This window comes from Natrix helvetica (genome assembly GCF_964273705.1).
Source record: "Natrix helvetica genome assembly, chromosome: 1".
Taxonomy (NCBI): domain Eukaryota; kingdom Metazoa; phylum Chordata; class Lepidosauria; order Squamata; family Natricidae; genus Natrix; species Natrix helvetica.
This window is the reverse complement of record NC_138548.1, coordinates 29,258,723-29,286,023: the sequence shown is the minus strand read 5'-3', so window position 1 is coordinate 29,286,023 and position 27,301 is coordinate 29,258,723. Positions and strand designations below refer to the sequence as shown.

Sequence of the window (27,301 nt, the reverse complement as noted above, 5' to 3'; positions counted from 1 at the left end):
TGCTGGGTGAGGGTGTGGCCAGTATGTGATGCATCTGGCCTGCAGGCCGCAAGTTTGACAGCCCTGCTGTAGCATCATCTGATGTTGAAGGATGTTCTGAGTTCTGTTTCAGCTGCACCTGGACGATCATCGGTTCTGTACATTGCATCTATATTAAAATCTTTTAACACACCCTGGAGAAAATTGAAGCTATAATAAATCAATTGGCTGTTCTACATTACTGATTAAATTCTTTTACTTCATCTCAGTATTGCCCTCTTCTTAGAACTTATTCACTGCAGAGAAAACATCTATATGACAATGGAGAAGATATAACACGGTGTATCTTAGTGTTTATGCATGTGTGTATGGATGGGTACTCACAGAGGTACAGATAAACTTTTATTACCCTATAGGCAGTCCTTGACTTAGGACCACAATTTGAAAGATAATTTTTGTGGCTCAGCAAGGCAATTGTTAAGCGAGTTGCACCTGATTTCACAATCATTTTTGCCTCAGTTAAATGAATCGCTGCAGTTGTTAAGTGGCTCACGTGGTCATTAAGTGAATCTGGTTTCCTCCATTCACTTCGCTTGTCGGAAACTGGTAGGAAGGTCACAAATGGCAATAGTATAACTCTGGGATGCTGCAACTATTGTAAATACATGTTGGATGCCAAGGACCTGAATTTAGATCATGTGATCAAACAGTTGCTGAATGAATCGTTTTAAATTGAGGACTATCTGTACTGGTTTTATTTTGCATCGTATGTTTGTAGTAATAAAGAATTTAGAAGACAGATTGAGAAGAATTTACCGCACAATTGCCGTTTGATTGTCGGCAAGTCTTTTTCTACTACATCTTATTTACATCAGGTGCTGACGCACAGAACACCATTAAAATTACCACTGAAGTTATTAACTATTTCTGCCCTTCTAGTTTTTTGCTTTTACCTGTTCTGCATCTATAATTTCGTATTCAGTGTTGCAGTGGAGTGGATTAGAAGTGAAGTGCCCGATATTGAATTCTGGAGACAGACATATCTGATGACCTGGTGGAAAGCATCAACCTGTAAAAACATTACTGACTTACTTGTGCCTGTACCAGTCCCAATCGTGTTGATGGTTGCAGGAACCGAGGACGAGGAATAGAGAGGGAGGTGGCCATTCTCACACCCCAGGTTTTTATCTTGCCAGCTGGAGGCATTCACACATATGCCAGAATCCCGAGAGCTCTGCCACCCGTTGAGTTTATCATCCGAGTTCTGTCTTTGGTGATAGTAATGTGACTGCCCATAATCCACCGAGTCAGACCGGCCTCTGTTTTGGCTGCCAAAGGTACCCGATGTGCGGTCCTCCAAGTGGTTCAACCACATGGCAAGAGCACTCCTGTCCTCCAGGGATGTGGCAGGATGGATCAAAGCATAGGACAGGAGTTGCCTGCTCTCCTCTATGTGTTGGTTGTGTTCAATTGAGTGAGCCAGGATTTTGGGAAGGAGCTTCATGTACTCCACTTTTCCTTCAATATTCCCTGGCTTCAGCAAAGGCAGGTGGGTGAGCAATAGAGAAATAACTTTGTCCTTTGATTCTTGCTGCCACTGGTTAATGATTCCTGTTGTGCCGGGGGCGGAGGGGGGGAGGGATAGAGAGGAAAGAGAAAGAGAGAGTTGTGAAATCAGGAAACAAGCCTAAGAAATAACTCAACTGATTTTAAAACGCTATGAATAGCTTTTTGACACTAATCTCATCCATAATCAAATCATTTTATTTTCTTCATACTTCGGTGAAAATTAAGATGCAAAATAAGAACAATAAAGCAGGATAATACTTAGACTGCAGGCAAGATTTTCAATCACACAGAACCTCCAAGCAAACTCAAGTGTGGCTGGGGAAGACATTACCATATTTTTCGGAGTAAAAGACGCACCAGAGTATAAGATGCACCAAGGTTTTGAAGAGGCAAATGAAAAAAAAAGTTTTTGCACTCTGCAGACCTCCCCAAAACGGCCTATTTTTCGCAAAAACGGGCCCGTTTTTTTAAAAAAGGGCAAGGATACTGTGTTTCCCTGAAAATAAGACAGGGCCTTATTTTCTTTTGACCCACAAAATATGGCTTGGGCCTTTGTATCAGGGGAGGGCTTATTGCTTTGGGGTTACTGGGCGGCTGCTCCCTTGCGAGCGGGCTCCTGAAGAGCCGGGCACAGCCTCAGGGGTGAAGCAGCCATGAGGTGACCATGCTCACAAGCAGCCGCTCAGCAAAAAAACCCCTCCAGCCGGGCAGAGCACCATTCACTGACCTAGGGGGTATCCCTAAGGCGCCAAGCCACGTGGCGCTCTGCCCGCCCCCCTGCTCCCGGGGCTTGGCACATTTGGGATACTCCCTAGGTCAGTGCATGGAGCTCTGCCCAGCTGGAGAGAGGGGTTGCACGAGTGCCTATTCCGCCCCCAGCTCGCATGCCTCCCAGCTCACCCTGCCCTGGCCCAGCGCTTCCTGCAGGGCCAGGGCACCGCCGCCGCCGCCGCCACCATGCTCTGAGCATAACGTCTTCTCTGGCTTCCAAACTCCGGAACTCGGCTTCCGATTCTTCCAGCAGCGGCCGCTCTAGGAGTGTGCTCCCACAACCATAGAGCGCACTCCTAGAGTGGCCGCTGCTGGAAGAATCAGAAGCCGAGTTCCGGAGTTTGGAAGCCAGAGAAGAAGTTATGCTTGGAGTGCAGTGGCAGCGGCGGCAGCAGTAGCGGTGCCCTGGCCCTGCAGAGAGAGCTGGGCCAGGGCATGGTGAGGCTGGGAGGCATGTGACTGGGGGCGGAACAGACGCTCGTGCAACCACCCTCTCCAGCTGGGCAGAGCTCCATGCACTGACTTAGGGAGTATCCCGAATGTGCCAAGCCGTGGGAGCTGGGGGGCGGGCAGAGCACCACGTGGCTTGGTGCCCTAGGGATATCCCCTAGGTCAGTGAATGGCGCTCTGCCTGGCTGGATAGGGGGTTTGACGGGCGGCTGCTCGTGAGCGTGGTCACCTCATGGCTGCTTCACCCCTGAGGCTGTGCCCAGCTCTTCGGGAGCCCACTCGCAAGGGAGCAGCTGCCCGGCAACTCCCTCCTCCAGCCAGGCAAAACACCACTCCCCAACCTAGCGGTATCCTGAAGGCGCCAAGCAACGTGAACGCCTTTTCCCCCCCAGCTGCTACGGCTTGGCACCTGTGGGATACTGCTAGGTTGGTGAGCGGTGCTCTGCCTGGCTGGAGCGGGGGTGTCCAGGATGCTTATTTTCAGGGAGGGGCTTATATTTTTGCCCACACGAAAAATATCGCAAGGCCGTAGTTTCAGGACAGGGTGTATTTTCGGGAAAACATGGTAGCCTTTAGGAGATCTGTAGAGTGCTCCTGGGGGGTGCCCCCCCAAAAAACTAGCAAAAAATGGCCCATTTTTGCAAAAATTGCCTTTTTTGACAAAAAAAGGGCATGCATAGCCTTTAGGAGGCTTATAGAGTGCTCCTGGGGCTGGAGGGGGGGCAAAATTGAGCTAAAAATGGCCTGTTTTTCGCTCATTCCTCCCGTCCCCAGCCCCAAGGAGCACTCTGCAAGGCTCCTAAAGGCTATGCACGGCCGTTTTGGTGAAGGGGGCATGGTTTTGGGAGGCAAAAAATGCTGTATTCAGTGTATAAGTTGCACCCAGATTTTCAGCCTCTTTTTTGAGGGGAAAAAGGTGCGTCTTATACTCCGAAAAATACGATATGTTTGTTCTTGAAAAAATATCCACCATTGTTTCAGATAGGCTAACATGAATACATATCATTCATACCAATTTGTAACTGGAATCATAACCCTACTTAGGATTCAACTTCTCTGAGTAAACATATCCTAAAATGAAACCAAGCCACCGAAATGGTTAACTTTCCCTACTTGATCCAGACCCGCTCATAGTTATTTAGTGAAACTGATCATTTGTGGGCATTTTTCCAATCATGCGAGCTTGGGATCATGGAAGTTGCTATATGGAGGGAAAGCTGTGTGCCTGGTCACATGCAAAAGGATAGGAAATGATCATTTTATAATCCAGCTGCAGAACACATTGCTACAGTATGTATGTCTTTATCTTGCTGCAAGGTAAACGTCTCACAGCAGGGGACAAAAACATGTAACTTCACATCACATTGCAAAGCTGTCTTCTCCAGTCCTGTTGCTTGGGAAATCCAGATGTGTTGGCACTAGATATGTGGGAGGCCCATATCTGGACTACGTACATTATTTGTGCAAAGGACAGAGGGGTATCTCTTTTGACACCTACCAGGTTGGCAAAAATGGCTATGCATGCCATTATCCATTAACCTTGGGAAGGCTCATAGTTCTATGGGGGAAAAGATCAGGCTCAACTGGGCACTATATAAGTGGTTTCTGAGTTCAGGTGCCAGGAATGCACGACAGTTAAATTTTGTAATTTAAGAAGAGGAGAGAGAGAAGAAGAAAAAGAAAACAGATTAATTTAAAATACAAAAATATGTTTAAGGGAAAAATAAAACCTCAATCATATGATACACATTACCTTATTAAAATGCACATTTATACAGTTTTTAATTACAGTTTTTAATTTTTTAATTACATTTCTTTATTAGATTTCTAAAACAGGTAAGATATAAAAAACAAAAAAGAATTAAGAAGGAAAAATAGGGAAAGGGAGGTGCAAAGGCATAAGGAAACAAGAAAAGAAAGAGAAAAGAGAGTAACTTCCAATTTTCTTCAATTCTTACAAATTTAAGATACATTAAATTTTAGATGCAAAGCTCAATATCACAGAATAATTCTATACCTCAAATCTCAAAATTAATATAGCAGTTCTTTCAGCTGCTAGCAAAAAAGTCCAAAAGTGGTTTCCACAAAGAAACAAAGTTACACAAAGTCTTTTCTTTGACCACAGTAGTTAAGAACACCATCTCAGTGAGTTCCACTAATTTCATCATCCATTCCTCCATTGTGGGGATTTGTAAATCTTTTCATCTGCATTTATGCAAAGATTGTTTAAAAACAATCATATTCTATTATCATACTCAAACACCTTGAGGCCGCTTTTCTATCTAAAGATAGCCCCATGGCAGTGATGGCGAACCTATGGCACGCGTGCCACAGGTGGCAAGCGGAGCCATTTGTCAGGGCATGCAAGCCGAGCCCTGAGTTCACCCTTTTTAAAGCCATTTTTCGCCCTCCCCAGGCTCCAGAGCGATCGTTTTGAGCGCTCCGAAGGCTTCAGGGACTGTCCGGAGGCTTCCCTGACGCCTCCAGAGGGGATCTGGGGGGGCGGGGAAGGCTAATTTTTGCCCTCCCCAGGCTCCTATGAAGCCTCTGGAGCCTGGGGAGGGGCAAAAAAAGCATGTAAAAATGGGTGGGGAGCCCCTGTAGTGCGCACATGCACACTGGGGATCGCGCATTGCATTATGGGTGGGGCACGCCCACACACGACCCCCCTGCGCTCCACCCACTTATGGCACGCGAGCCAAAAAAGGTTCGCCATCGCTGCCCTATGGGGAGCTCCACACAGTCCAGACAGGAAACTTGATTTTTAAAAATGTGTAATTAATTGTTGGCTGCTAGCCTGATATAGCTTGCCACTAATACTGAACTGCCGGGAAGTTGTTCATTAGATAAGCAAGATATCATGGTATATATCTAAAGTAGCAAAATATATTTAATTATTGTAAAATGCATCATTCTAAAACATAAAAAAATCTGTTATGAACCAAGGTGTTTTGACAGCGAAGGCAGCAACCCAAACTGGAATTACCTACTCTTTAGAATTCCACTGAATAATATTTACTCTTATGTTTTAAAAAACCCGAAGAAGGGTAAAAGATTGACTCAACCATCTTTTCCTTTAATGATTGAAATTAACCTTGTGTGATCTGGTAAATATGTTGGGAATCCAAGCAAATTTCCATTTCTGCTTTCTGAGGGCCATTCATGATTTTAGCTGCTATGTTGAGTGAGCCCTCTCTGTCTATTCATTCTCCATTGCAAATATGAAACATTGGATTGTCAAGGATGATATCCACCCATGTTTTGAAATCAGATGGTGCAAACGTGGGTCAGAGGCAGGCAGCCATATGCCTTTGCAAGTGAGTCTACATTAAGTGGAGGTTTCCTGAAAGGTAAGTCACCACCAAAGAAAGGAAACAAAGTAGAGAAGTATGACATAAATTCCATTTCTTTGGCACATATGTGCCTGAAGTGTCTCAACCCACACAACCCTCTTTCTGTCATCTGCCACCTCCAAAATAACAAATGACTCAAATCAGGAGTGGGTTGCTGCCGGTTTTACTACCAGTTTGCAACCCACGCACAATGCTGCGTGTGCTGTTCATGCATGCGCAGAACAATTTACAGTGAACTGCACACGCATAATCACTAGAAACCAAAATGGTGGCAGCCCAGCGGCGGGGAGGGAACCGGTTCGGGGGCGTGGCAGGCCTGGGTCGCTGCCAGTTCTGCGATCCAGGCCTGAATTTCACTGCAGGGTCAGCCAAACCAGGGCTAACCGGGAGCAACACACTTCTGACTCAAACCCACTAAGGCAGCTTATGTTTCAAAGATGGACATTTATACAAATCACAACTAGCTGAGAGAGAAAGAAGAACATTTTGTGGCTAATCAGGAACTTTATTAAAAGGTAATCTTTAGATAATTATTGTTTCTATGGAGAAGGGGAATATTTTTGTATTACTGGTTACAGCTCTTAGTATGTGACCATGATACTTTTCTGGATTAAATTGAAGGCAATTCAATCTAATGTTTAGAAGAGTGGGTAGACATCTTGTTTAGCAATGCTTGCTAAGATACCAGTTCATGCTTTCCATCTCCTAGTCTTCATAAGGCAGTTGTAAAGTAGTCAGAAATTCCAGTTGGTCAAAAAATGGAACATTGTGAATGGAGGAATGGGCTTTCCATCTGCATTGCTGCATACACTGTGTTATAAAATTTGCCCCAAGTGTCAATTCTCTACAGATCCAATTCAAGGTACTCACTATGGTGAGCTGCTTTTCATGATTTTTCTGATTAGACCGGCATTACTTTGAAACTGCCTATTTTTAAACACTATCCCATATTTTCAAGTCATTTTTCCAGTCTCCTGTTACATTTAATATCAGCAACAAATTTGGCATTTTCATAAAGCTCTTATAATGCTTTATCTTTGAAGCTGAAGCTGACTTCCTATAGTTTGCTCCTCCTGTTGTTGGATTTTGTAATTTAAATTGTTGATTGAATTTTATTATTGCTAATTATTCATTTTTGTAAGATATCTAAAATCATTTTCACTGGGCAGAGCAGGAATCCTACTACACTCTGACTACCAAACACCTGGAGGGAGGGAAGGACTCACTGGAGAAGAGCCTAATGCTGGGAAAGATGGAGGGCAAAAGAAGAAGGGGGCGACAGAGAATGAGGTAGCTGGATGGAGTCACTGAAGCAGTAGGTGTGAGCTTAAATGGACTCCGGAGGATGGTAGAGGACAGGAAGGCCTGGAGGAATGTTGTCCATGGGGTTGCGATGGGTCGGACACGACTTTGCAACTAACAACAGCAACCAAACACAATGAGGGGTCATTAGTAAGTGGAGCCAAAAAATAATGAGGGTGTACATTATAACTTCAGCCTCTCAGTAGTATCTTTGTATGCCCTGATCTAAAGTTATGGTGTTCATCACATTGGAAGGCCTAAGACGTAGAGTTTGGTATATCATAGAATTATGGCATGAGAGGGGTTGAAGTTATTTTGGAGATCTCCTAGACCAGTGATGGTGAACCTTTTCGGCACCGAGTGCTCCAACTGGAAATCCGAAGATCAAGTGGCATGCATGCATGTGCCAGAAACCCAAAGACCAGCTGGCAGGCACATGCATGCACACTGGCCAGCTGGTCTTTGGGCTTCCGGTGCTCCTGTGTACACAAAGATCAGCTGGCTGGCACGCATGCATGTGCTGGAAACCACAAGAGCAGCTGGTGATGGTGTGTGTGCCTGGAGAGAGGGGTCTGCATGCCACCTCTGGCAAGCATGCCATAGGTTCGCCATCACGGTCCTAGACTTTGGCCACAGCAGAAATCTATTGGTATTAGCTTCTCTGGCAGGTAATCATTCAGCCTCTGTTTAAACATCTCTGAAGATGAGGTCACCATCTCCCAAGGCACTCTGTTTCATTGTCAAATAGCTCTTACAGTGAGGACATTTTTCAGTATAACCAAAATAATTTCTTTGTAAATGAAATCTGCTTTCTTATCCTGTTTTCTGCCCTGTCTTCTACATGAAAGCCATAAATTCCTTGTGACACTTATCATGTCTCTCTATAGTCTTGTCTTTTTGAGACTAAATATAACCAACGATTCAATTTATTCCTCAAAAAAATTCTCTTCCAGGTCCATTATCATCTTGGTCCCTCTAAACAATCTCCATATTTTGGTTTTTTCCACCACTACTGTTATACTGAATCATCTTTTTTTAAAAAAAAAAATCTAGGTTCACAGATTATGTAATATGTTCGGAGTCTTCGTATTATGTGAATTCAACCATTTCAGTTTATTATATGACTTAAAATTATATGTAAAGCGGAAGTTACGCATGCAGTGCAAAACAGAATTGTTTTCCCCTTGTTAGAAATAAAATGAGAAAAAAACTACCTTAAAATTTGTGTAGTTTCTCTTGTCTATAATATTGCGGGTTTTTTTTTTTATAAATGCATCCCCAATTTTCTTTCTGAGAAATGCATTCATGGCTGCTTGATACCCATATCTGAAATTAAAAGAGCCCTGAAATGGCTAATAAAAACCAGATAGAAAATTTTAAAGTAAAAAAACTCCTCAAGAAGCAGAAATATTCAATAAAAATAGGTTTTAAGGCAAAGTTGTTTAAACACCTAAAATGTGAAGTTTGTAGATACGGGTTATATTCACCCATACTTAAGCTGATTATTAAATTCATCCATTTCTGGGTTTGCACAACCTTGTGCAATACAAACAAGCAAGGTTCATATGACAGAGTTAGTAATACCCTTATTTAATGGTATCAAGTTTATCATATAGGGCAAATATGGCCCCATCAACATTATCTGAGCTTTTTAAATGTGTCATGTGAATTCAGCTTTCTTGTGATAATGAATTCCTTGATTCACATAAGGTTTATTCCCATATCGGTCCTTTAAGGCTTCCAAACTAGAAATGCACATGGAAGGAATCCTCATAATACCTCTAGAGTACAGGCTGTTCATATGTAAAAATATATTTCTTTGGACAGCTTGTCCAAGAGGACTCTTCAAATCTGTTACTTGGAATTGTCAAGGTATGGCCAGTTCAAGATTGAGTGACTCTTTGTTCACATGGACACATGATCAAAAGGGCAAGCTTCAGAATAGCTGTATGAAACTTTCCAGAGATACTTCATTTTGACACTCCACTCTGTGCCCCAAGTGATTTACACAACTTTACTTGCTACTGCTTACATATTTTTCATGTATTGTACTACTGCAATCTAAAGTCTCTTGAAGGCTATACAAAAGAAAACTTCCGGACAGCTTTAAGGGTACTGTTATAGTAGTATAATTTTGCAAGGACTGACTAAATTTTTGGCCAATTCACTACATCTCAGCTGAGATTCACAATAATCTTTTCCCAGAGCTGGTCTAAGGTTTAAGGTTCAAACATCCTTAAAATAAACACAACCTCCCCAAAGATAATAAAAACTGTTTATCTGCACATCTGACTATCAAATAAATTTGATCAGTTATCAAAAAATAAAACAATAAATAAAAATAAAACAATAAAAACCTACATAGAAGGTAAATGATCTATCTTTCCTTCCTCTAGAAATCCCAGACACATGAATTAACTTACTTTTAAAGTTGATGAGGTATCAATGGGTTATTCGAGATGCCCTATCCCCACCACACTGGCCACATTCCCCTCCTACTGATATTGCAACTTTAACATGGAACCAACAAGTATTGGGACATGTATGCTCCTGTAGGAGAAAAGTAAGCTGAGCTGGGAGGCAGGGTTAAAAGTGTTATCAGTTTAGAGTTATTATGTTGCAACAAGAGATCTAAGTCTAGCCCCCCACCGTGTGAATTCTGTTGACCTTTATCTAGTGCTAATTTAACTTTGACCATTAGTTGACAAGATTGTTGTATTAAAGGTAGCTATAACAAACTCTTCTATAGCACTTAGCAATAGCACATAGACTTATATACCGCTTCATAATGCTTTTAGAGCCCTCTCTAAGGGGTTTAAAGAGTCAGCCTATTGCCCCCAAAAATCTGGATCCTCATTTTACCCACCCCGGAAGGACGGAAGGTTGAGTCAACCTAGAGCCTGGTGAGATTGAGCAGATTTACTCATAATGGGTTCTAAAAGAATAGCTTGTAGGATTCTGCATCTGTGAGCTGATTTTCCTTCTATGCAGTATTTTTGGATTCTCATTATTACTACGCAAGAAAAGACTATTAGATTGGTTTGGTGCTAGAAGGCTGGACACTTGCTTACCTGATAACCTCTCCCGAGAGATACATACAGTTTCAACCTTTCTGAGTGTTCTGAAGGGCATGAAGACCTGGCTGTTTCCCTCAGGCATTGAGACCAGGCTGTTACAGATAGTCCTCAGCTTTTATGTTGCCCTTTCAAATTTGACTTCTAAAAGAACCTTTAAACCAGGGAGTTGTCAGGCACAAATAACCAAGACCGTTTGTTGAATTCCCAGCATAGAACAGAGCCGCGGCATAGAGCCATGGTGGCGCAGTGGTTAGAATGCAGTACTGCAGGCTACTTTTGCTGACTGCCAGCCTGCTATTTGAAAGATTGATTTTCAAACAAACAAAAAGAATTGGATATTTCCAGAAGGAAGGCTGGTGGTTAAATAGCTTCAGTAGATTGGTACAATTTAGTCAAAATGTATATGAGTAATGAATATAAAGGTGTCAGCCAGGAGGTTCAGCGTAGACATTCACAGAAAACTCCATAATGATTTTGCAATTTGTAAACAAGGCATTAGTTTGTAAGAAGCAGCAATTATAGAGCAAAATAATATTATATATATATAGAAATTCTGCACAAATTCAACAATGACAGAGCAGCAAATATTTACTAAGTCTTTTGGCCAGTCACTTTCCTTATATGTCACAGAAAAAGAAGTACAATGTCATGAAATGTATTTAAAAGCTTCAGATGTTAGGAAATAAATTGCTGATCTATTTACACCTTGGTTTTCTGTTTGACGACTTAGCTTTGAAATGCTGCTCTTTTTTTTTTTTGCATCTTAACTACATTTAAATAAGTTTTTCAGCTAAGAAGGATGCAAAGAACCAAACATATGCCTTCGAGGGTTCAGAGCCTGTGTGGAATAGAATAATGTCACAACATTATGGGACTCCATTTAAAATAGAACACAACCCATAAATATGTTAATATCAGTAACATTGATACGGAAACACTGTAATGAATGGAATATGTTGCTTTTTAAATGTTGAAATATGTTTAATATTTTTTTAAAAAAATAAAACACAACAAATTCAACACCCCACCTACCCACCCAAAGGAAAATGCCCCCAATAAATTGGATGTTAGGTGTTCTTCAATAAAGGCAAGCAACAAAATAGAGCATTATATTGGTCCAACTAGAATAACATCAACATTTCCTCTCTGAAATGCTTCTTCCAGTCACACCACCTGAGCATAAACACTAATATACAATTCAAGGAAGGTAGAGGTGATCTGATAGCACTGTCACTGTTTTCCAAAATACACACCGCTTTTGTCACAGGGCCAAGAAAAATTACTATGTAGATTTTCACCAGAGACAAGTGGACTGACAAGAGCCACCTGTGAAGGATGCCAATTACATTGTGTCTTTAAAGACAATCTTCTTATCCCTCAGTGCATCCCATCTCATCAGAGAGCTGGGAAAGGCAGTGAACAGCAAGCACCAAGAAGGCAGTAGACGTGTGTTGTCCGTGGTTAGAGTGCAGTGCTGCAGGCTACTTCTGCTGATCACTGGCTGCCTGCAATTTGGCAGATCAAATCTCACCAGGCTCAAGATTGACTCAGCCTTCCATCCTTCCGAGGTAGGTAAAATGAAGACCCAGATTGTTGGGGGCAATAGGCTGACTCTGAAAACCGCTTAGAGAGGGATGTAAAAGCACTATGAAGCGGTATATAAGTCTAAGTGCTATTGCCATTGTCTATGATACAATCTTTTACTGAAGACAACTATAGTGGTTGTTGTGGTGCACCCAATGGGATGCCATCATTTCTGTTGTACCAACTACTGTGGAGGATGTGGTTAACTGTGATAGCCAATCCCCAAAGTGCATAGTTTTTGTGACTGAAATTTGGAGAAGGAAGGTTAACAAGAAATATACTATATAAAATGAAAAGAACGATGGCTCTTCTGAGTTTCTATATTTGTTTGACAAAGGAAGTCAACCATCAAACTAATTTCACCATATGCAGGCCTTACACATTGGGAAAAGTAGCATCCTTAATGAAGGCAGGCAGGTGTGATTTTGAGGCTAATGAAGTGGTTACAGCGTGAAATTTACCCTGCTGGAATGAGAGTCATTTGTGGTAATCTAAGAATTTACAAAACAGAAGCTGAAGCCCAGGTTCAGTCTGGCACTGTAGGCCTTTACAGAACCAGGTAGCTGATAATGGAACTGATCTCCTCTTGATATTTTGAGAAGCGGTTGCTTCCACCCAAACAAAAGAATACTAAATTGGGAGATATATTCTGCGGAGCTGCTTTTGCAAATATCCTGACTAAATACATCTTCTTAGTCCACAGTTAAATGGAAGACATTAAAGGGTGTTAAAAGCAACTGAAATGCAACATTAGTTGTCAATAAGAATAGAATGATTTATCTGAGGCTTTAAAATGAGCTGGCCATGTCCATAGTCTTGGGTAAAGGGTGTAATCTATATTCTTGAAGAAAAGGCTGGGACCAGAAACTCACTGTTAGAGAAAGGTATGATTATCTCTCTATGCTGGAGAGAAAGGCTGATTTTCTCTCCCAGGGACCGCCAGAGAATAATGCAAGAACCCCTCTGGTGAGCAAAACTGGGGATACTCAATAAATATATATATTTATTTCAGTTTTCGTTTATTTAGATTTGTAGAGCTGCCTGTTTCCCAAGGCAACTCTAGGTGGTAAACATAATTTAAAAACCAATATAAATAACACAACTGATAAAAACAGCACATAATAAAAAGCAAAACGTGGATGCTGAGGATAATTCCTCAACAACAATGATAAAATCTCACAGGTTTCACTACCTTCCTAATCCCCATGCCTGGGAAAATAGCCAGATCTTAAGCATTTTCTGGAAAGCCAGCAATAATCTCAGGTGGTAGTGCGTTCCAAAAGGGCAGCACCACGGCAGAAGATGCATACTTTGCAGGTCACAGTAATCAGTATTCTTTAATTGGTGGGATCCAGAGAGTAAGAGTAATCGAATATCCTGGTCCCATCCCATGAAGTAGTGAGCACCAGGACCTTGTATTGCATTCAGAAGCTTCTTGAGTCTCTCTGCAGCTCACGAAGTAAGGGCACTCCCATAATTGCCTGTGCCACTGTAGTCTGGACCAATTGCAGCTTCTGGACATTCTTTAAGGGGTATCCCATGTAGAGCACATTGCACTAATCCATTTGGGAGGAAACCAAAAACATGAGTGCTTTTGCAGTTCCTCCCAGTCCAGGAAAGGATGCATATTACAGGTTACCATATTTTTCGGCATATAAGACGCTTTTTCCCCCAAAAAAGAGGGTGAAAATCTGGGTGCGTCTTATACATTGAATACGGCATTTTCGGCCTACCTACCAAAAACCCCTCCCCCTTTGCAAAAATGGATGTGCAGAGGGCCATTTTTTGCTCGTCTTTGCCCCCCCAAACCCTCAGGACCACTCTACAAGCCTCTCAAAGCCCTGCATGCCCCCCCCTTGCAAAAAAATGAGACGTGCAGAGGGTTTGGGAGGCCTGCAGAGTACAAAAACCTTTTTTTAAAAAAAATTACCTCTTCAAAATCATGGTGCGTCTTATATTCCGGTGCATCTTATAGTCCAAAAAATACGGTAATTTTACAAAAAATCTCCTTGACTGTAGGTGTGCCTAATTCTTAACCAGGAACTGCAATTCCAGAAGGATTTCCAAACCTACCTTAATTCACTCTGAAGAAGTGTACTGCACTAATGATGGGAAATCACTTGATGCAGGAAGTCCTAAATGTCAAGGCCACTCATATAGGTTGAGCTGAAGCTGCTGTTTCCCATCCAGTCCCCCACAGCCTCCAGACATCAGGAGAGAATTTCAATGGCATTCGTGATGTACAGCTAAGTATCATCAACATATTTTTGATATCTCAACCAGTACTGTAGATTAAACTCATCCAGCATCTTCATGTAGATGTTAAATAGGAGGTGGTGTACATCAAGCTTTGAGACACACCACAAAACATGGACTAGACTTTTCCACTCCAATCAACACCAACTGGAATAGATGTAAAGGAATGAAAAAGAGTGCAAAAAGATATATCTCATTCCCAACCCAAACAGAGATTCTAGAAGGAGTCTATGATCATTTGATGGTATTGCAAACCACCAAGACATCAGACAGAGCAAAGATGCAGTACGCCTTCATCCCACTCCTTCCGAGTGGGATGAGGCATCTCATATACATTATATCGGTCACTCATTTTGCAGAAATTAAAGCAGTTGGAGCAGCATCAACTGCCAGAAGACTAGAAAACACTTGTGTAGAAGGATCAATAACCTGACTCTGTAAAAGAAGGAATCCATAACTTGAGGCTGTCTCATTAAGTGATCCTCGTCGTTGGAGCAATTTGACAGGTTGGCACCAAACAGTAATTTTAATGTCAAAGAAAAGGGAATTATTAAACATCCGGAGACACATATTTATATTATTTAATGAATGCTATGTACTTTAAATTCAGCTTCTGTCCATATTTATATACAGGCACTGGCACAGCATACAAAGAATGAAGTCTAGCCCTTGTCTGAAAATATGGTGCACTTCTAGAATAAGACAATTATCTTCAAAAATGTATAAATAGTTCAGGTTTCTAGGCATCAGCATTCTGTCTTTAAGACTCCAAGCACCTAGGATTTTGTCTATATCCTCCATAGCTGCAATTTAGACAACATAATTATCAGTCTTTGGCACAATGTATATGAAAACAGAAGCAGCCAGGGAGTAGGGAGATTGTAGGGAGTCACACTGGAAATAAAAGATAGACGAGGACTGTGTGGTCTAATTCTCTGCCCCCAACCCCACCCCAGGACATAAGCTGGTCACTGCTGATGAGATTTTCCAATACAAAAATAATACAAGTGAAACAGCATGGCTCACCCTATACTGCCACACATTGGTCCAGATTACTGGGCAATGCCACATGGTGGGGGTGGTGTAACAGGAAAGGGAAAGCTAGAGTCATTGCTTTGTTTTGTTTTGTAAGGAAGACACAAAGTTATGTAGGGCTCTAGGCCAAATTAAAAAATAAATCGTCACTCGCGTAAGCCTCCTCAGCGTACTGTGCCACCATGTGACCTGTCCTTTTGGAATTTCTGCTTGTGACTGGCCGGCGAAATGACTCTGTGACCTGTAATAACACCAGTCCAAAATTAGATTGCAGCTTCACTTAGCCTTTCTCCACCCCACCAGGCAGAACACAAGCTTCAAGAGTTTTCTTTCCATTTAGGGTGGGTTTTTAAAAAAAAAATATTTTGGATGCTCATAATACACTTCTTTCACATTGCCAACTTAATTTTGTTGTGAGAGGTTTCTAAACTTTCTCCTTGGAGGAAGAAAATCCACAATGTCTGCTCACAGAATCTTTATGGTCTTGGTAAAGTCCAGGGGGCATCCAATAACACTCACATACACAAACCAATTGGTCCAAGGACGCCATTAATTACACACTTTCACATGCCGCCTTTGCTTTCTTAGTTAGCTCTGTAATCTCTCATGTTGCAATAAACTTAGAAGAAAGCCTTTAAGACTGGCTTGTCCTTGTGACATCGTAATACTTCTTTCCACTTACTCCTTGAGATGCTCTCCTTCCAAACCTTTAAAACAGGGGTGTCAAACTCGATTTCATTGAGGGCCAAAACAGCATTGTGTTTGACCTTGGGGGGGATGGCCTAGGTGGGCATGGCAAGCTCGACATCACTCCTGTTGGGGGTGCCTGTGGTAGCCCAAGCACTCTGCCAGCAAAAACGGGCTTCTGAGCTCCGTTTTTATTTGCGACAGCCTCCTGCAATCCTCTGCCAGTGAAAATGGAGCTTGGAAGGGCTCCGTTTTCACTGGGAGAGGCACTGCGGGCTGGTCCTTTGCTGTTTCCAGGGCGGCCCCATAGGTCAAATCTAAGCACCCGTGGGGCAGATTCGGCCCCCGGTCCTTGAGTTTGACACCCCTGCTTCAAAACAAACTAAGTAACAGGCTGAATTCCAACTGGAGAATCCTGGAAGATGGTTAAAACAACAGCAGTTTGAAAAATGGGACAATTGCTTACAACATGGAGGAGAGGAGGAAAAGGTCTATGATATAAGAAGATATGTGGGGCTGTGCAATCTATTTCCCAGGAAACTAGGTTGTCATAGCTAGTATTTCCATCAAGATATCATGCCGTACCAGAATAGAATGCAGAAGCAACTGATTCTGGGTGGCATGCAATGTTAGGGTTATGCATAGTAGAGAATTTCTGAACAGAGTTCCAGGAATAGGCAAAAGTCCCAATCAATTTTTCCCAGAGAATGTAATTGAGTAGTAACCATTATCTACCACCACAAACCTCTCTGGAGTAAGATTATGTCTTCTTGGACTGCCATCCTTCCCTTCAAATTATGAGTATGCTACCACATTCTATGATGAAAACTTCAGGATACTTTGGGAAAAGGCATGTAAGCAAAAGACTCCTTCTAGTTGATTTCTGGTGAATCCATATATAATAGGAGTGTCAAAATTGCACCATCACTGTGTCATCACATGACGTATCGCAACATTTTTTGACTTTGCTAAACCGGGCATGGGCATGACCAGCACATGATGCAGCTGCCCTTGGCCGTGAGTTTGAGAGTTCTGATGTACAAGATCCATACAGCTTTCTCTGCAACAATAAACCAGTGGCTTTCCATTGCATTCCAGGGTATTTTGTGCTTTCCGCATCTAGCCTCCAGTTCTGGGATTTCTTGGTCACCTTCTGTAAATACTAACCAGGACTGTTCTAATGAGGGTAGAGCAAAGCAGAGCAGAGCAGAATTAGGAATATAGAAATATAGAAATAGAATTCTTTATTGGCCAAGTGTGACTGCACACACAAAGAAGCAGCCAATGTACACACATAAAACAACAAAGTGATAGGTCATATCTTATCTTAGCTTATATGTGGGAAAACTAATCTTATAATTAATCAAAAGGTACAATATTTTTTGAGATATCCAAGTTTAGTTAGAACAAGGGTGTCCAAACTTGGGAACTTTGAGACTTGTGGACTTCAACTCCCAGAATTCCCCAGCCAGCATAGCATAGCTGGCTGGGGAATTCTGGGAGTTGAAGTCCACAAGTCTTAAAGTTCCCAAGTTTGGACACCCCTGAGTTAGAAGCTGCCTCCTTCTTGGCCAGCAAATGACAAGTGTTAAAGATAGCCAGGGCAAGGACCCCCTCCTAATTTGTTCTCACCCAGAAAAATGGGCAGAGATTATTCCACCATTTCAATTTGGCAGCTATTAAGCAATGTGAGCATTAAAAATATGCCTGCTAAGAGATGCTGTAGGATATATATAGAATATAAGCTCCTTTTGCATTTTTACAGAGGCAGAGACCGGCCTTCCCCAACCTGGTGTCCTCGTGATGTGTTAGACCCTCCACCCCCATGCTCAGTCAGCATAAGTGAACCCCACAGGGATTCAAATCAGATTATTTTAAAGAGCTAAACATATTAAACCCTTTGCAGTGGTGCTAGTTTTGCTTCCTCCTGTTCAAAAGCTAACCTTCCAGTTCTCCAGATGTCTTTGTACTCCTTTGTACTTTGTACTCTTTGTACTTTCTAATTCTTGTACTCGCAAATTCAGTGAAGGACTATGGAATGGATGCTCTTATGTCTTGACAAACCAACACCTGATCAGAGGTGGTATTCAGCCAGTTCTGAAGGTTCTGGAGAACCGGTAGCGGAAATTTTGAGTAGTTCGGAGAACCAGAAAATAGGTTGGCCCTGACCCCATTGTCTCCCAGCTGATTTTCTTTCGTTGCCCTGAACAGGAGAACGGAGCTGGAAAGCAGATTAGTGGGGTGGGGAGGGAATGGGGATTTTGCAGTAACCTTCCCCTGCCACTCCCACCAAGCCACGCCCACAGAACCGGCAGTAAAAATATTTGAATCCCAACACGCACCTGATATGTTTTTATTAATGGCAAAGAACTGGAGAAGAGTGGGATAATTGTGAACATTTCAACCTGGATTTGTCCCCAGTATCATGGGAAGAGGGGTGGGGGTTGAAAAATTATGTGAAAATAGGGCCAGGAAGACCATATTAAGCGACAAACACCAAAGCAGAAAGCCTTGCCAAAAAAAACCTAGAGTAAATGAAGTGTGGAGAAAGTTTCAAATACAAATTCCAAGCTAATGACACAGGCTCTGGAAAAGTAATGATGACTCACAAGGCCATAAAATGTCCCTGGGTTCACTGCCACATGACGTAAAGCCATGATGACTTCCACATTAGCAGAGAGAGAGAAAAAAAACAGGAGGAGGAGGGACAATCAGGATGAAATCGCCGTTTGTTTCAGCCAAACTGGAAAGAAACTCTGCCAACTGGAATGCTATTGGCTCCACAAACCATGGCCAAGTGGAAATTTTAGAAAAGGGAAAAAAAGAGAAACAAGCTAACTTCTTGGAAGGGACATTCACAAAGAATATCCCAAATTCCACCCAGTCTCCTTTCCCAGCTGTATTTCCATCCCAAATATGTTGAGGAGCCAACTTCTTTTTGATTAAAAAAGAAAAGAATTTGAGAGCTTGCCGCCCTAGTAGACAGGCAATCAGGCATCTCAGCTCACTTGTATCTTGTTATGGCTATGCTCATACTTCCGGGGATTAATACAGGAATTAAATCAGTGTAGAGGTCCAAACTATGTCTTAGGTCAGGGTAGGAACTTTTTTTGGTAAAATAAAAAAAAATGTACAGAGTGAATAACATCATTCAAAATCCCCCCCCCCCCAAAGAAGAGAGAACTCAAAATTGTTTTATTTGTAATAGCTACATATGACATCTTCTAACTGTCTTCTTTCTTGTACCCTCTAGATTAGAACAGCTTTGCTGGCTGGGGAATTCTGGGAATTGAAGCCCTCCAGGCTTAAAGTTGCCAAGGTTGGAGACCCCGCTATAAAGGTTGGCTATAACCTCCTTTATTTTAACCAACATAGTTTGGGGTCATGTTGATTGAGTACTGTATGACGGGAACAGTACCCCAATGTATTATAGTGAAGTTGAAATGCTGGCATTTTTTTTGGAGGGAGGTGGGTTGGGTTGGGAAACTGCAAGACATTAACCTGCCTGAGTCCTAGTATGGCTGCTTCCTAAAGAAGGCCTTGGCTTCCTAAGAAGAATATTATTATGGCTACATATCACCCAACTCCACATAATCCCTCCTCCCAGTTTCCCACTTTAGAAAGTATGGCAGGCCTGAAGTCCAAAAAGAAAAGATCGCTTGCAGGCATGGCAACTACAACATTTTCTTTGGGAAAGTAAAGGAACTAGGTGAACTTGGAGGAATATTTCCTCTGGGTTGTATAAAATTTTATAAAAGGATATATGAATATTTTGAGATACTAGAGAACATGTTAAGTTCCCGAAGTTGTATGCTTGTTTGGAGAGGGGAGTCAGTTTTATATATTTTCTTATTTATTTTATTTTATTTCCTCTCACTTTGTATTTGTCTTTCTTTACTTTTTAAAATATTTTCCTTAGTTTGTATTAGTCTTTTCTCTTTGTAAATCTAAATAAAATTATTAGAAGAAAAATGCTGAATCAGCCCTACTACTTTTATTGCTGTGTCATTCCTGTTCACAGAGACTCAATGGCAAGTGAGAATATATACCTCATTACAACATGAGACCATGAAAACCAGCCATGAATCATTAGCTCATACCAGTGGTAGATTGCCATTTTTTTTACTACTGGTTCAAGCACGCTCCCGTGTGCATGCGCAGAAGCATCCAGGCGGGTGGGTGGAACCTCCCACAGGTGCTACTACTGGTTCGCCCAATCCAGGCTGAACTGGGAGCAACCCACCTCTGGCTCACACCAGGATAACAGGTATATTAATTTTCTACTTTCTCACTGATGCTCCATCAATTCAGTTAAATACAGAATTTATAATGAGAAGGAAACAATCAAATTACATGCAGTTTGTGCACAAGCATAATAGTAATTTCAGGATGCATAGAAAGCGGGGAAAACTTTGTACAGGAAAAAGAAAAGTTACAAAATATGCCCCCTGCATTCCAGTTGTGAGGGTTACAGTGTCAGAAGACCAGATCATTGTGGAGAAAAATCTACGTGGTTGCAAAAAGTGGGTATTGATTTAATGGCATGCAATCACTCAACCAACTCCTCCTCCGCTCCAATACCGTGACTAGATTCATACTTTTAAAAAAGTACCAAAATCTATTAAGAACAAACACATTAGTATGTCAGAACATAAGTGATGCTGACATGTAGGCAATCTGAGAAACTAAGCTGTATATAGAATGTGCCTGAATTAGCGTAACCTCAATAATATCTACTGGGATTTTAAAAAATCAATGCTATAAATAAATCTTGGTAAAATTCAGTTTCCTTAGCAGATTATTGCAGTTATTTTTATGCGCAATGATTTTATTTTCTGTTGTTTGTGAAGAGTAGAGCACAAACAAACCAGCTGACACTCTAATACACCACATGAGTCCCAATTAGTGTAGACAATTATAACAACAAATCTCAAGAGTCTGTTTGATACTTTAATACAGCAAGTTGGAAGCTTTACTATTGTAACTGAATCACTAGTTACAAGAGATGGTTTTTAGGAATCAAAGCGAAGGTACATTTTTAGCGCAGAGCGACCAGGTTTGACATTTGAACCCCAAAAAACTTTTCATTGTTAAATCTGAACTTTGATACACATAAAAAATTCTGTAAATTGGATGCAGACTTTTTTTTTTTAATAAAAAAGTTTTATTGGTTTTTTCAAGTATTTTGGGGAAAAGGGTACATAAATGTGGAGAAAAAATTTGACAGCTACATCATACGGAAGCTGGTACCTCCCCGGAGTCTTACATCTCTCTCTTATTTTATATATATCAAAATATCATTATTACATACATATTAGCAGTTTAACTTCAAATTCTTTGACATCTTCAACCATACTTTGTATCACTTCTAACCATTTCATTATATTAACAATTGCGATGTGTTTTTAAATCATTTCTGTGACCTGTCTCATTGCTATCTCTTCTCCCCTGTCTGTTGGCTGAGCCATGGCTCCTTCCCCCTTCCTGTCTTGTGGATGCAGACTTTTGGGTGGGGACAGTCACCACTGGCTAGTGCATATGTCTTGAGCAAATTTATAGCTTCTAAAGAATATCTGGAAAAACTGTAACACCGAAAAGTACTGTAAGACCTGCACAAGACACAGAACACTCAAACTGTGGACAAGCAGAGCTATCTTACTTCCAGGGAATTTGGTCAGATGATAATATAATAATTGGGTAAACAAATAATAATTGGCTAAAAGGATGACAAATTAACTAAATAAAAATTAAACAAAAATGTTCAGGGCCACTTGAATTGGGATAAAGGCAGCCTGCTTATTATAAGTACAGGTAGTCCTCAACTTACAATAATTCCTTTAGTGACTGTTCAAAGTCAGAACGGCACTGAAAAAAAGTGACAGGGCCATTTTTCATTTGTCACATTCCCAATGATCAAATTTCAGAATCTTGGCAACTGGTTCATACTTAGGACCATTCCGGTGGCCCAAGGTAATGTGACCACCTTTCACAAGTCAACGGGGAAGCCAGATTCACTTAACAACTGTTACTAATTTATCAACTGCAATGATTCGCTTAACAACTGTGGCAAGAAAGGTTGTTAAATTGGGGCAAAACCCACTTTACAAATGTCTCATTTAACAACAGAAACTTTGGGTTCAATTGTGATCATAAGTCAAGGACCACACTAAGGTATCTGTGGGGCAGAATGGGGCAGCATGTATGTGGTTTGATTGCATGTTAAAAAAATAGGATGTGTATGTAAATATGGAGTTAAGCTCACTAAGAAAATGAGCTGCAAGTATATGTATTTGGGATGGGTAGTGACTGAGTGTGTATAAACACAAATATTTAGATAACTGCAGCCCCAAACTACAGGTATGGCCTTCAGAGCCATAAATTGCTCACTCAGGTTTTAGGTAGAAGTTTATTTACAGCGATAGTTAATATTAATATTAGTAGTAAAATATTATTTATTAGTGATTACTATTAAATATTAATACTATTATTTAATGCTAGTATTAAATACTTTATTAATATGTTAATATGTTAATACTTTAATATTAGTATTAAAATCACAAGAACCACTATATGTTAATTTCTAAAGTAATCGTGCAACATTTAATAGGGAGCATTGGTATACTAAAAGCCCATCTCCTTTATCAAGTCTAAAACGAAGTAATACCCTGGTATTTTGCTGAATCAACTGTAGGGCAATTTATTTTCAGAGGACAATATTGTCCTTGCTCTTATTTTAATAGGGTCAATAGAAATGTAATTTTAAAAAATGTTATTAAATGTTTGCAGCAAGAATTATATTATGTTTCTTGTTCTTGAGTATCTGGCCAGCTAAGTTATCTAGAAATTCCTGTCTAAGGCAGTTGCTTTGGGAATTAATTCCCAGGTGATTAAGAAGTGATTTTCCATCAATGAGTATGCAGATATAATTTGTTTTATAGTTGCTCTTATTGACATATTCCCAACAAGTGCTGACTATTTCTTTACAAGCACTTAGATTTCTGAAGAGAATGGCATTAATGGATAAATAGCTAGAAAAAAGCCATCAAATATTCTTTCAAAATGATTACTGCAGTGAGATTACTACATGAAGAGATGAAGATTTGACATTACTCACTATGGAGGAATGGTTTATGAAGTTGGCAGATTTCATTGAGATGGATAAATTGACTTATCTGAATAGAGAAAACACATTATTTGCATTTCTCAGTAACTTGAACCCTCTTTTTTGTGTAAAAATAAAAAAAACACGTGAATTATGTTTTTGATAATTAAGGAAGATTATAGGAAGAAGAGTAACATGATATAACTTTAGAGAGGTTGAAATATTCTTGTACTGCTGTGAAAAATACCAGAAGCCACTTTGTTTTATCGTTTTTCTTTCTTTTCTATTTTTCAACTTTTTTTCTCTTCTTGCAGCTTTTGCTTTCTTTTCTTGCAGCCTTTCTTTTCTTCTTTCTTTCATTCATTTTTATCTTCTTGTTTTAAAGTTTTAGTGAAAATTATATTCAGATTTCTGAAGAGAACGCAGCATTTAAATTTAAAATTGTTATCAGCCACTCCTTTAATCAATATGATGATGGGAAAGTACAAAAAAGATTTCTCTCTTGTATGAGGTAATCTTATTCTATTATGGGTGTTTATGCTGGCTATGAAATTAAAAAAAAATAGCCAAACTGAGTATCCTGCATTCAATATCTCATTTTTCATCCTTAGGAAATCTCAGGATATAATGAGCTAAAGTATATTAGAAAAGTTCTACTGCTACGAAATATAATAAAAGTGTTTCTGCACATACATAGATTGGCTTTCTCTTTATATTCAGCAAATGACAATTTGCCTCTCTTATATAACACTAACAGGAGAAATGTTATGCTAAAGTTCTTTGTGGGTATTATTGTGATAATTATAATTAATGATTACACCTGCTTTTTCAGGACAAGCTGCAACACAACCCAGAACGGATTGATTTTAAAAATCAAGTTTAATATGATAAGAAGGCAGAATTTTCTTTCTTCCAATTAAATCAGGTCCAGAACATTGCCTTCTTTTTCTTTCTGGTATGGAAAATGGGATTATGTGAGAAACTGGTGCTGAGAAACAGAGAGGGCAGAAAAATAAAATACAGGGAAAATATCATATCCTCTCTCTGGTAAGAGAGGAAAATCTCTCTACCTTTTCCCATCTAGACTAATCATCAAGTTTTAAAATGTCTTCTTTTCCCCCCTAGGATTTCAAAAAATGTCTTCTTGTTCTGGGAAAAGCATACAACCAAGAATAAGATGGCCTGCAACTGGAAAAAAGAATAGTAGCTTGTTGATTGAAGGGTAAAAGAATACGTTTTCAGGGTGAGTTTGGACGCGGGAGAATTGCAGCAGTTCTCATAATGATGCAGTGGGAAAACAAGACAACTGGGGTGGAGGCAGAGGTGCAGTGGTGGGTTCCTGCCGGATCGCACCGGATCGCGCGCTCCCTTTCGGCGCTGAACCCGGAAGTACGTTCTGGCCCCGCCCCTGGCGACGGGACGACGCTTGCCTGCGCTCCACCAGCTCGGCTGGGACCGGAGACGTTTCCTCAGCGGAGCGGAGCGCCTGAAAGGGATGCAGGCTCAGCCTGCCAGGCTGCCACCGCTCCACTGAAGACATTGCTGAGCAGAGAAACGTCTCCGGTCCCAGCCGAGCTGGTGGAGCGCAGGCAAGCGTCGTCCCGTCGCCAGGGGCGGGGCAAGAACATACTTCCGGGTTCATTGCCGAAAGGGAGCGCGCGATCCGGTGCGATCCGGCAGGAACCCACCACTGCAGAGGTGGTATTCAGCAGGTTCTGACCAGTTCTGGAGAACCAATAGCGGAAATTTTGAGTAGTTTGGAGAATCTGTAAATTCCACCTCTGACTGGCCCCACCCCCATCTATTCCCTGTCTCCCGAGTCCCAACTGATCTGGAAGGAATGGGGATTTTGCAAGTAACCTTCCCCTGGAGTGGGGAGGGAATGGAGATTTTACAGTATCCTTGTACTGTATCCCAGTAGCCATGCCCACCAAGCCATGCCCACCAAGCCATGCCCACCAAGCCATACCATGCCTACCAAGCCACGCTCACAGAACCAGTAGTAATTTTTTTTTAATCCTACCACTGTGTGGAGGCTTCTTTCCATACATAAAGAGAGAACTTGATATTGCTGAGGGGCCTATTGAGAGTGGACTCCATTTCAATCAGATCTGCTGTACAGGTAATCCACACTTAATGAGCAGTTGCTAAGTGACCATTTAAAGTTACAATTGATCCTCCAAAAGCTACTTATAACCCAGTTCCAAACTTCTAACAGGTGCATACATACCCATGGTCAAATGACCACATTTCAGGTGCTTGGAACAGGTTCACTTTTATGACCGGTTGCAGCATTCAACAGTCATGTGACTGCAATTCCCAGCAAAAAAATGCCCATAGGGCCACATCGATTCACTTAATGTCTGCTGCATTCGCTTAATGACTACTGCATTCCTTTAGCTGCAACGTTCAGTTAATGACCACGATGTTCCCTTAACAAACACTGCAAAAAAAAAAAAACCTGTAAAATTTGGTCCGGTCACATGGGTGCCTCAATTTATGACTGTCATGATTTAAGATAGATGGGATCTATTACGGTCATAAGTCGAGCACTACCTGTATTCCTCAAAAACAGAGGTCAAGCTATCTCAAAAGTAAAGAACAATTCCATTCCCCAAATCTATTTATTTTTATGTAACTTAATTTAGCAGTTCTAAATATACCTTCTCCCACTGAGCAATCTCGTTGGCAAAAATGAAAAACGTTACAATACCAGAATATATGAGCAAAATATGCAAATCAAATGAGGCCTGAAACACATAATTGTTTTAAAAGAACAACAACAAGAAGATCAGAAAAGGGAAGGAATCTCAATTTATTTATCTTTATACCTAGAAGAAAAAGAGGTGGTGCCCTAGATCAGGGGTGTCAAATTTGCAGCCCGTGGGCTGGATACATCACATGCTGGCCACGCCTATCCCCGGTTTAGAGAAGGGGGGGAAGACACAATACATCATGTGATGACAATGTGATGCCGTGAGTTTGACATCCCTGCCCTAGGTAGTACCGTAGGATCTAATGCAGGGGTGGGTTCCTGCCAGTTCTAACCTCTTCTATAGAAGAGGTTCCACAAATCTACAGTGCTGTTTAGAACCGGTTCCAGCTCCCTCCCCGCGCCCGTCCGCACATCATCAAGATGAAGAGCGAGAGGAGGAATTCTGGGAGTTGAAGTCCACAAGTGTTAAAGTTGTCAAGTTTGAACACCCCTGGGGTTTTTTTTTCTAAAGGATTAGGGGGTGCAAGGGTCTTTTAACTTGACAGCTTTAAGACTTGCGTGCTTCAAATGCCAGAGTTTCTGAGCCAACATTTTGGTTGCTTAGCAAGAGTGTTGTTAAGTGAGTTTCACCACATTTTACAAGTTGGCCACTCCCACCTGGTCACATGGCCAGCAAGCCACTCCCACAAAGCAGGCCACACCTACAGAAGAGGTTCTAAAAAATTTTGAAACCCACCACTGACCTAATGAATATATAATTCAGATGTTGGAAGAATTTGGGAAAACACATGAAATAGGTGCATCTATATATTTTATCACTTACAAGTAGCATTGTTTTAGCAGATCCCCCCCCCCAAAAAAAGACATGTTAATAAAATGTCTTTTTTGTACTTCTTAAAACAAGCAGGGTCCAACTCTGACGTTTTAAAGATATGCGAGTGAAATGATCCCTAGGAATAATAGTCTAGTAAAGACGACCACAGCCTTGTTGAAGAGAGGGAGAGAAAAAGTACAGACACATGCTAGATATAGCAAACATATGACTCTATTACTAAAAATACATCTGCGGTCTCACCAGCAGCCAGGAATAAACCAGGGGCAGACCAACTTCTTTGTCACAGGGCTGCTCTGTTTTTATCCTTCCGTACTTAATAGGTGAAGATGAACCTCAGACAGAGGCACGGCTACTTTTAACTTGGATTGCTTTGCAGCATTATAACTTCTAAAACTGAGGATTGTACTCACAAGGTTGCATAGAAAATTCATACACATGCTAATTAGAAACATAGCTACAATCACCTTCAATGTGGAAAAAAAAAGAACATATATTTCATTTAACGTTTAGGTCTCAAAGTCCTCTCTCTGGAGGATCTTGTGGATAACTCAATCTTTTCTTTTGGAGGCTGAATCACTAGTCAAT

General features: G+C 41.1%; 1 protein-coding gene across 2 annotated transcripts in view; it reads right to left on the bottom strand.

Annotated features, from left to right (window-relative positions):
- SAMD4A (sterile alpha motif domain containing 4A) overlaps positions 1-27,301 on the bottom strand; it is a 153,814-nt gene that overhangs the window by 65,785 nt on the left and 60,728 nt on the right. For both annotated transcript variants that reach the window (XM_081933897.1, XM_081933896.1), the window contains exon 3: positions 1,072-1,590. In XM_081933897.1, the coding sequence (XP_081790023.1) occupies positions 1,072-1,590 (519 nt within the window). The remainder of the gene's footprint in view (positions 1-1,071; positions 1,591-27,301) is intronic.